Below are 11,338 nucleotides of genomic sequence, written 5' to 3'. Positions count from 1 at the left end.
TTAGAAAATTAGTAACAGTACCAACTGTCAAATATTTGGATTCAAAATACAAGGCAGCTGCTAGGTGGAAGAAAGTACAACATAATGCTCCATTTGAACAAACTCCATTGCTGAAAGACTGAAGATTATTTGGACTGATTAGTCCAAATAATCCTTCCACCACTTTTATATAGTCCAACCTCCTCTATCTTTTTCTGTTTTTGACAAGTGGATACTCCTGACGTAACCACTTTTTTTGGAAGACTAAAAAACGGTGTTACAAATGCTAAAACCATGACTGGCATCAAAGTGCAGGAAACCCTCCAGGCGAGGCAAAAAGAGGAACATAATATTGTGGCCAGGATATGCAGGATAGTTTTTCTTTTCAAAATACTGGTCAATAAGTAAATACCATATTTCATTTTTGGATTTTCTTACCTGTATGGCATGTTTGTCTATATATGTGGATAGTTCATCAATTGACTACTTGCATGTGCTGTGTCTGTCCGTCCAGTTGTGTGCAGATGTTTGTATGTGAGTCAGGGCAGAGGGTAATCTTTGAGAGATGCAGCACCTTTAACCTAAAGAAACACATGTAGTCAGTCTTTAAAATGATTACAAAGAGGAAGGGTCTGCTTAGGCTTCAAAATCATGAACAAGGTACAAGGTGTCAATTTGTATTTACCTGACCTAGTTATTAAACACAAGCATAGCAATGGCTTATTATTTAGGAGGACATCATCCATTCTGACCACAACACTGTAAAGTCATGTGGGGACAAAAATCCCCAAACCTCCACCAAATGTCAACACATTACAGTGTATCTTAAACTCTGAGTAATTAATAAAGTAACCCCATAAAACTGAAATCTCTAGAAAGTTTCTACACAAAGTGAAAAACGTCTCCAGCTCACAGGCGGTGAGGGACAGGCTGCTTCAGATTTACAGACACAGACTGCGAGGACGATGTCAACACACAGCTCGGTCAGGTCTGAGTTTTCAATCCTCAGATTCTTCCCTGATGAGAGAAAAGTTTCCTGTTTGTGTAAACTTGTTTTGGTGATTCAAAACTTTGCCTCTGACCTACAGTGTTTAGAGAGCATGTGACGGTGCAGGTCTGGGTTATCTTACTGTATGTTTGTCCAGGGAGTGGTACAGTACACCGACGCAATGGAAGTATTTACACCATGAGAACACGCCATGTGCTGTGACACACACAGAAATGTACTTGGAAATGTTCAGGACATCCCACGTACCTGTGTCCTTACTGTTAAACAGCTAAAAGCTACTTTCTATACCCCCTTATTATTGCTGTGACTTTTTTTTAATCGTGTCTTAAGTATTGGCTGATGCTCATAAACCATTTTTTAAATCTCTTTCTGATTTGTGTGCAGCAGGCGGACTCACAGAGTGTGTGATTGGTGACCTGCAGCTCTGTGAACAGATATCTGTGAGGCAGCAGAGAAGATGTTTAGTCACACTTCATCAGACCTCACACTTCATCAGGCAGAAACAACCAGCGGACACCTGCTGGCTTACAGGAGTATAACAACAAATTATGACTTAACCAAAAATATATCGAAAATCAAAGCCTTCTCTGCTACAAATTCTTATGAAAAACTTAAATGCAATTGGATTTTCATGCATTTGATCAATGTGATCATAATGCATGTAGATTAACAATATTATATGACGAAAAGGGCAAAAATTCAGATTTATTACGCTGTATTTTTCAGTGTGTTTACAATTCCCTGCACCTGTAAGGGTAAACAAAGAGATAATATTAATATTCTGTTAATATTTAGCTGCGTTAAGAGTTATGTATTTAAGGCTTGAAATTGAAATAAATTATTAGATGTTATTTAAAAATACTTTCATAAGACCTTTCTGACTCCTCCATCGATCTTTTATCTTTGACACTTGTGACAAACTCTTTAATATAAAACTTAACTCTTTTTGTAACATACTCCAAAAACAGAAAGTCTTAACCTTAAGATAAGCATAATGAGCACAAGTTTTACGAAGAAAAATGATTAGTACAAGTACACACACAGAACTCGTTCTCTAGCTCTACTAAAAATCCCCTTTATCTTATGACTTGCTGCTGTATCCGATTAAGTGTGAAAAGAATTTCAAACAAAGGTCCCTTAAATGAAACAGAAGCAAATCTGTGATTAAATGTAGCCGTTCATATGACTTGTTGGTGAATTTGCTAGTTACATTTCATAAACTTACATTTAATGGAGAAGTAAAACAGTAAGATATTTCAAAATGTTAAGTTTTTTTATCAAGCTAACGGTCGTGTAAAATGATCCACACATTAGGCGCCTTATTTCAATATATATTCATTAGGGAGCTTTATTGTGGCAGTATTAACATATAAAACAATTCATGTTTTCTGTTATAACATACAAACATTCAAAATGTTCACTTCACAAAGTTCATAAGGCTTGGTTGTCCCAGAAGAGAGGGAGCCATTACTTAGTTTTTTTTTTTCTTATTCTTCTCAGATTAAATCTCCCAGAGTTTCTTATTAAAAGAGACTTAATGACAAAAAAATTATAATAAATGATCTGACTGACCGTTAGAACAAAAAATCATTTGACTAAATCCAAAAACAACAAAGTGACCGTGCAAGAGAATCTGCTACTGTACATGCCCACACAACACTGAAATAACATAATAAACAGCTTATTTTTTATCTTGTACCACGTGATGTCCAATAGTTTTGCATATAGTAGACCTGAGTTCAAATATTTAAAATCTTAAATAAATTCATCAAAAGCAGAATGTGTGTATTGGGTTCGAACAGCGTTGAATTCTGAGTGTAGTCTGTAAAGCATTTAGTTTAATTTCCACTGATAATTAAAGGCAGGTTATTACATTTAAGGTTTGTAAATACTTGACTCATGTCAGGAACTCAGCACTCATACCTCAGACATGACATCAACTGGTGTGTGAACTTAGTGATGTTTTAATCACAGTTTTATGTAAGCACGGGCAACAGAAGTTGTACGCTCGGTCCGTCTATATGCTGTAAAACACAGAAACTCAAGTAGCTCAAAACAAGAGCTGAATCTCAAAGGAGTACAATTCCCCTTTAAACTCATTAAACTGAAAAAATGAGCTACAAACTAATCAAATGCTACGGTGTCATGTGGGGCCAAAGATCTGTTTTGATCACAGAAAGAACTTTTGTTGTTTGCAATGAGTTTAGGTTGAAAGTGAACATCTTTACAAGTAATGATTTCAAATGAATTCAATTGATTCAGTTAATAGCATGCTCCGTTAGCAATGAGGTGCAGGTGTTAGCATTTACCTTCTGACTAAAATGATTTACGCACACAGCAAAAGCACAATTAACGAACTAGTCAAATATTTTAGATCTGCTCTTTAAGAGATGGTAAAAAATGTTTTCCAAGCAAACAGCATTTTTGTGCTGAGACACATTTTTTTGGGTTGATTATCTGAGAGGAAGCTAACAGAATAAGCAACCAGATATATTCAGTCTTGTCAATTCAATTGTTGAAATGAAGAAAAACCACACTGCATGACGTGTTTTGGTTTTTTAAATGAGGTCACAACATTTTTTAAATGACCTCCTTTTAGTAAAACAGGGAGAACATGCATTTGTCTACGATGGTCAAGACAGCCAAGCCTAAATCTAGAACGCTTTATATGGCCAAGACACGCAGAGGGAAGAAAGAGAGGATTATTTTTTGCCACAACTATAAACACAGTATTTACAGATGAAGGCATGCCGTTTACATTGAGAGGTCAGAGTGAGATACCCTGGGTTAGCTGTGTAATGATGAAGCACAGAAATAAAGGACCAAAGCCAGAACGCCATGTTTATACACATGAAGCCTATACATAAGAACTTCTATTTAAAGTATACTGGGAATATCTCAAGCATTTTGGTGCATGTGCATAGCGGATGAGCAACAGTTAAATATGAAGACGGGGTGATAGTTCACGATGCTATTCCACTTTGTTAGTTATCATGGGATGGTGGTATTGTTTAGCGGTGCATTCAGATCAGCTTCACCCACTACAGTGAAACTCAGAGCCTGTGATGTTAAATGCAAAATGTGGTCTTGATAGTGGTTTGGCCCTTTGCTTGGTTTCAGTCGTGATACTCCGTGAATATGCTGTAATAGGAAAATAAATACTTTGTCCCAAGTTAGCTTGTTTCTGTTGTTACTGCATATTATCTATATGCATAAAGCTTGTTGATGCATAAGGTTCACACAGCGACACAACAACACAGCTGATCATATGAGGCAGAGATATTGTTTGGGTTCAAATGAGAGGCTTTTGATGGTGATGTGCACTGCAGAGGCCTCTGTAGCAGTTGAGATTGTGGAGATATTCTGAAAATAAAAGTATGAGTTCAGCTTTTTAAGAGCCTCAAACAGTGTCAGAGAGTTTTGAGAAAGAGATGTTGCTACTCCTGTTTTGATCAGCTTAAATGAATAGATAAAGCAGTACAGAGCTTCAGCTATGATGGTCAAACTGCAGGTACCGGCTCTCAACAGTAAATACTTTTCAGGTAATATATTTGGATGCATATGACATGGAGTGTAGTGTTGCTACAATAACACAGACAATCTGCAGCTGTATTTATGTCTAGCTACAGACTTGGTAAAAAGACATAGTGTTTATATATTCAAAATAGCATAATGCAAGACATGTACTGTATGAATGCTAGGCATAAACTATATGCTGTGATTAGATGTGTTTTTCCTTTCTCTTTTTAGACATATAATTGTTATTTTGAACATAAACTGCTAATGCCCTTTCCTGAGAAATGTAATTCAAATTGAACTACATTTCAAACAGAGCTTCTTTTTTTTTTTTTTTGCATCTTTTTTCATTTGATCTGAAGTAACTCTCATCGCTGTAACTCTCTGTTTCTTCTCCATGCAGAGCCAGGACACTGTTACTGACAGGCACTGTCGGATTGAAACAAAACCACTAGTACAGCCTTTAGATCCCAAAATTGAAGTTTCTACTTTTAGACATTTTAAAATAAAACCTTTTCAGTATCTTTGATGGCGCTGCTCCAAATTCCTTCACACAGAAACACCCTTGTATGTGAACACATCTACGTCTTCAAAACCAGAATCATATTCTTCAAACATCTTGTTCAAAACATCCTCCCCATCTAAAACTTGTTAGTGACTCACACCAAAATGATAGAAATGTATGTATTCTGTTTAAGGGTATAAACAGTTGCGGTCATTTAAATTATGCTCAGCATGATGTTCTCACAGATCTTCTTTAATAATGGCTACAAATCATCTCTAATTTCATTTAGTGATTCAAATTAAATACCTGCCACTGTAGTCCTGCACCAGATTGACACCATCAGTTTTCCAATCATGTGTCACATATGAGCAGCATATTTGGAATACACAAACATTTTCCTCTGGGAATCTTAAGTGTACCATCATCACTTTGAATCTGAGACGATCACAGAGCTGTCCTAACAGTAGCCTCCCATGGACTGAACAAATGACCCCAAATCTCGATTTGACCCACCTTTACTCACACATAACTTTTCATCACAAGCCTACAGGTCACCTTGTCCTTCTTTAGCATTTTTTAAATACTTTTATGTTCAAACTGACTTAAAACACACTGAGAGATGCACTACTACTGACTTAACATTTAGTTCAGAAGACATTTAAAAGTTCAACAAAACACAAGTTTTATCATGATGACGAACAGAAGGTTTCTCTCCTCTGTTGCCCTCCCATTTCCAAAATGACATCACGTAATCTGAAACAGTTTTAATCTGTGATCTGTGTAAAAGATTTGTGCTATAGCCTCTGTAGGAAAACTCCAGGGAGCTACGGAGGCAACAAATGCTGACAGTGCTCTTAAAAAATATCTTAAATTTCTCAACGCCCATCACCCCGATAAACTTTAATAAATGTGTTTGTTTTTTTACTCTTTTGTAAATTCTTAATTTCAAAATAAGCTTAAAGTAGATCCTCTGACTGAAAAATTCCTGAAAGGTCTGCATCACATAAAAATGTACAAAATGTTAAAAACAACTTATTTAAGATTGGTTTTATATTATCAATATTACTCTTTTGTTTTTAAATATATATATAATGTACCTCTGACTGTGGCTTTTGTTGCGTTCAGTGACAAATCAATCATTTCTCTCCCACGTCCACTCCGTCATGACTGACAGGCTCGGTGACCAATCAGGTGCTCCATTCTGAGGGCGAGAACCAATCAGAATGGTTCGTCATATTTACCAGAGTCATTACATCAGCTAGTCAGCATCAGGAGTGAACAGACCTTTAAAAACAGTACCAACCACTTGTATCCTGCATGCTTCTCTGCATCTTTTTGTGAGTTTATCTGTCCATGACTTCCCTTATTTTTATTTTCATAAAAGTCTCCCTTTTGCACGTTTGTCTTTGAAAACTTGCAGCATTTCTTGTCCTTTCTTTTCTGTTTACCACTGCCAAAAGTGTCTTAACAAGTGACTGGATCCCAAGATTAAAATGTTAGTTCTCTATTACTCTTTTTTGTTCAATAAACTTAATTATGCTGCGAAAGGGGTGAAACAAATCTACTTGTTTCTGTATTATTCAATTTGGAAACAATGTATTATAAAAGGCATGACAGTACATCTTTATCAGGCCTTTTTACAAGACAACCTAGTGGAATTGTGTGAGCCCTCATCAAAGATCCATTGCACCTGCTCAAAAAATAGGTCTGAAACAAGTGAAATCATTTCATCCATTTGGCAGACTGGTTCAGTTGTTGTAACTGAATTTAAGATTAAATGACATGTTAAGACAGACATTTGGGCACATGTGTTTCCCCCTGCAGTGGCTCCTCTAGCTCCTCAGTCTGACCACAGGTTCTCCATGGCCATGCTGATCCTGCACAGGATCCAGCGCCGGAGCGGGCAGTAGTACTCGAAGTGAAACTGCTCAAACTCCGGCGTCTGGCGGATCTCATGGAGGAACGACACGTCAATGTCAGACTCCAGCAGCAGCAGCAGAGTGGGCACAGTGACAAGCAGCACGCCCATGACAACGGCAACAAAGCGGGCCACGCTCAGCATGCAAGCATTGACTCTCTCATTGGACGACAGTAGGCGCAGGCTGCTGGTCAGGACCCCCCCCATCCGACTCCTGGTAGCCAGACGGGTGCGCTCATAGGCCCGATCCCGCTCCCTGTCGGCCTCCAGCTGGGCCTGGATGTCGGGGTCTGCATGGATCTCCCTCAGCATCCGGGCGGGGCTCTGCACCGGGGAGGAGAAGAGCAGGTCCACTCCTCCCTGACTGTCCTCCACTGGGGTGGGCAACAAGCTGGCACAAGGGCTGCATGGGGGAGGGGAGATATTTGAAGAAAAAACAATGTTATTGTAAGTAGGATTGAACCAGGGCCAAACAAGAAGAATAAGGGAAGTTTAAAAAATGGTGATTTTAGAGCTGGCCTTTTTTTTTTTTGCAATAACAAAGGTAGGTTTTGAATCGTAAGCGAGACAAGCACACATATACTGTACTGTACATGTTGCTACAGAAATGCCAGAATCAAAAAACATTGCCAGGCAAGTCAGGCCAAACATCCGGGACATATGAAGAGATGCCAACCACTTTTGTGCTTTGTTTCAAGTTCAAACTTGAGGAATGCAATCTGTTCATAGCTGTGGTGTTTATATGTTGTACACAGCATGTACCTGAAATGCAACATATCTAGTGTGACTCACTGTTTATCTATTAAAAGGGGGTATTTGTATTAACTCTTCCATCTTACTATTTCTTCCTGCTTCAGCCAAAAACGATGGTTATGGCGGCAGTTAAAAACAATGAGCTGAAAGAGAAGACTCATATTTCATTATAGCTCTGTTACAAAAATTCTATAGACCTGTAGGCAAGCTCAGAAATGGTCAGTGGTCCGCTGGCGTCATCGTCTTCCTCCACTTCTTCTTCAGCTTTGGGTGTGTGAGGTCGGTGATTTGAGGTTTCCATGGAAACACGGGGAGGCTGCAGGCAATTTCTTCTCTCAGCACTTTGCTGCTCTGCGTCTGGCGGAGCAGGTGAGGGTTCGAGAGGAGACAACAAGACAGAGTCCTTCACAGCAACAACAGCTGAGGAGGGAAAAACAAACAGGTCTTACATTACATTTATACAAAAATCAGTTTGGAGGTAACTTGCGAATGTAGACTCCCAACAAGTTTTCCCATGAGAAAGCAACATGAAATTGCATTCATCACATGAGTCAGACTGAAGAACATTCATACAACTGTTAATGTTTTTATATACACATTTATTTATATATATTTAAGTCTTATTTTATCTTTTATATTCATTTATATTTTATATATATTATTTATTGTTTTTAGCAAGAAAAGTTAATATTATAATTGTTATACGCTATTAGTAATACTTTTTCTACGTTGTCCCTATTCCATTTTCCATACTTTAAACTATTCCAATAATATAAAGCATAAACTACAACTGTTGTTGATAGTTTGCTTTCTTGTGTCTGTTAACAGCATGGAGAAAATATTAAACCGTCACATTTCTTATTTTTTTTCTAAACTAGATCCTACAAAGCTTGAGCTAAGGATCTTAATGTTATATGATTGTTTATTTCCAATCCTAAATATATCAATATCAAACAAATACGTTTTCAAGTAATATCTATATGTATTTGTATTGGAGCTGTTGACAGCATCTCAACCTTAATCACTTTTTCCAAGTATGAGTAGTTTTTGGCACATCATGTTCATGAATGTGTCACAAACACAAAGCAGTTATTTTGTATGTAACTGGGACAAGGAACCACTTTCAGAAGTACATTTGTAAGCTGCAGTTGTACACAGTAGCCACAGGATGGCAGTCCTGTATTTGTTATGATAGAGAACCCACATATATCAACCTTAATACTGACATGTTAAATGCAAAATCTATTAACACTCAACCTTGATAAAATCCTGCAAATGTGAGAGGAAATAATACTGTAGGTTCACAGCAACTTGGTCATTTATATAACTGTTCTCATCTGCTTGGCTCCGAGAGAGTGCCGCAGCTTTAAGTCATCACATTTGGCCTACAGGTGCTGGCAGAGGACATTCACTGTGAGTTAGGGCTGCACGATTTAGGGAAATAATCTAATTGCGATTTTTCTGACAGATATCGCGATTCGATTTGCGATATTTATTTTTAAGCGACCCAACGGAAGTTTATTGTAAAATGCGGCCAGATTACCGGCTAGGAAGGTCGTATCAACATGCTCCCGTCTCTAGCACCCCCGCAGCCCGAGCTACGAGTGAAAGAACTAAACTTACATGAAACTTCCGTTGGGTTGCTTTAAAGTCAAGCTTCAGTTTAAGATTCACCCTGCAATAGATGTAAAACATGTGATGGAGCATTACTAGATGGTTTGTTTCATCATCCATCTAGTAATGCTCCATTGGAAGCCTTTTGGAAAAGTATTTCAAAAATACTTTGCAAGTGATTGGATCAATCTGTCTATCACCTACTATCATGGGCCACTTCTGATTGGTTAACAATGACTGGTACATGTGGAGCACAGCACTTCTGATTGGTGTGGATGACTGACACACAAGAAGAACAAAAAAAAAAAAAAAAAAAACTACAAAAATCGCAGGCTGTGCAATTTGATAAGTGCATCATTTAAAATTGCGATTCCGATTTAAAATCGATTAATCGTTCAGCCCTAATATACACACATACACACACACACACACACACACACACACACACACACACACACACACACACACACACACACACACACACACACACACACACACACACACACACACACACACACACACACACACACACACACACACACACACACGCACAGTTAGTGGCATAATACCGAAACATCTCAGACTCATGTCACGTTTGTTTGAGCGTCAAGGCCAAACGGACTAATCAGTTGCCATGCCAACTGATTCCACTATGAGTTAAGAGAAATTAAAGAAAGACAGAGATGGAGTGAGCGAAAAACTAGATGAGCGAAGGGTGACAGCTACCATGGAAACAGAGTCAACAAAAAATGCAACAAGTGCATGGACTCAGACCTGAAATAAGAGGAGCAACTCAATACGGGCGGCAGACACCCTATCCGTTTTTAAGAGTGCGCTTAAGACCTTCCTTTTTGATAAAGCTTATAGTTAGGGCTGATTCGATTCAGCCCCTAGTTTTGCTGATATAGGCTTAGTTTGTCGGGGGACATCTTACTTCTTCCTTCTCTCTGTCTATACCTGTGTACTCTCATGTTCCGATTAACCCAGCTTCCCCAAATGTCTTTCTTTTTGGTGTCTATATACGCCGGGATCCGGAGTCATGGATGATCCTGCGGTCCTGTGTCATGGATCGCGAGTCCTGGATCTTGAGTCGTGGCTGTGGTCCTGGATCATAAGTCCTGGATGGATATCCTCGTGGATTCATCTTCCTATTATACACACATGCATTTCAAAACATTTGGACTACCTACGTTGCAAATCTATTATCTTTTCAATTTACACACGGCATCTATTGCACGTCTATCCGTCCTGGGAGAGGGATCCCTCCTCTGTTGCTCTCCCTGAGGTTTCTCCCATTTTTCCCTTTAAACTGGGTTTTCTCTGGAAGTTTTTCCTTGTACGATGTGAGGGTCTAAGGACAGAGGGTGTTGTATTGTCATACTGATATTCTGTACAAACTGTTTAGTCCACTGAGACAAATGTGACATTTGTGATATTGGGCTATATAAATGAACATTGATTGATTGATTGAATACAGAAGTGAGGAAGCTGGCAGTAGTAATTGAACATTGCTTGTTGCTGTTCAAATACATTGTCATTTTAATTATTAATTAAAAAGCAATAACTAAAACAGAATACAATGATAAGAATTCATGAGATACACAACTCATTTTTGCCAATCAACTCAAACAAAAAGCTGAAACCTCAAAAAACAGATGAAAATAATCCTGATCCCTCCATCATCTGCTGCCTGTGCGTGAGGTGTGTGCTGATAGCCGATCACATGACACTGCGTGAGCGGCAGGCTGCCAGTCAATCAAATTTTCAAACCTACAGGCAATTTGGAGTTGTTTACCTAACATGCATGTCTTTGGACGGTGACTGTGGGCGGAAACAAGGGCAGCCCTTTCAGGTGGGCAGGTTAGAATAATTAGGGGCTTTAAGTTGCCTGTGGTGTGAATGTGAGTGTGTGTCTGTGTCAGCCCTGTACTTGACCCGTAAAGGGAGCACCCCGCCTCTGAAGCACCCAGCGACCCTCATGAAGAAGCATTTAAAGCTTGATGGAATAAAAAACAGAGAGAGAACAAAGAGGAAACTGTTAAGT

At 38.6% G+C, this 11,338-nt stretch overlaps 1 protein-coding gene across 5 annotated transcripts in view; it reads right to left on the bottom strand.

Moving 5' to 3' along the window:
* Positions 1-2,307: 2,307 nt before the first annotated feature.
* frmd3 (FERM domain containing 3) overlaps positions 2,308-11,338 on the bottom strand; it is a 52,423-nt gene continuing 43,392 nt past the window's right edge. For all 5 annotated transcript variants that reach the window (XM_079687380.1, XM_079687382.1, XM_079687381.1 and 2 more), the window contains 2 exons: positions 7,878-8,100; positions 2,308-7,330 (listed from right to left, as the gene is read on the bottom strand). In XM_079687380.1, the coding sequence (XP_079543506.1) occupies positions 6,850-7,330; positions 7,878-8,100 (704 nt within the window). In that variant the 3' untranslated portion in view covers positions 2,308-6,849. The remainder of the gene's footprint in view (positions 7,331-7,877; positions 8,101-11,338) is intronic.

Source organism: Notothenia rossii, assembly GCF_949606895.1.
Source record: "Notothenia rossii genome assembly, chromosome: 6".
NCBI classification, from domain to species: Eukaryota; Metazoa; Chordata; class Actinopteri; order Perciformes; family Nototheniidae; genus Notothenia; species Notothenia rossii.
The sequence above is the reverse complement of the archived record's forward strand: the minus strand, read 5'-3'. Positions and strand labels throughout refer to the sequence as shown.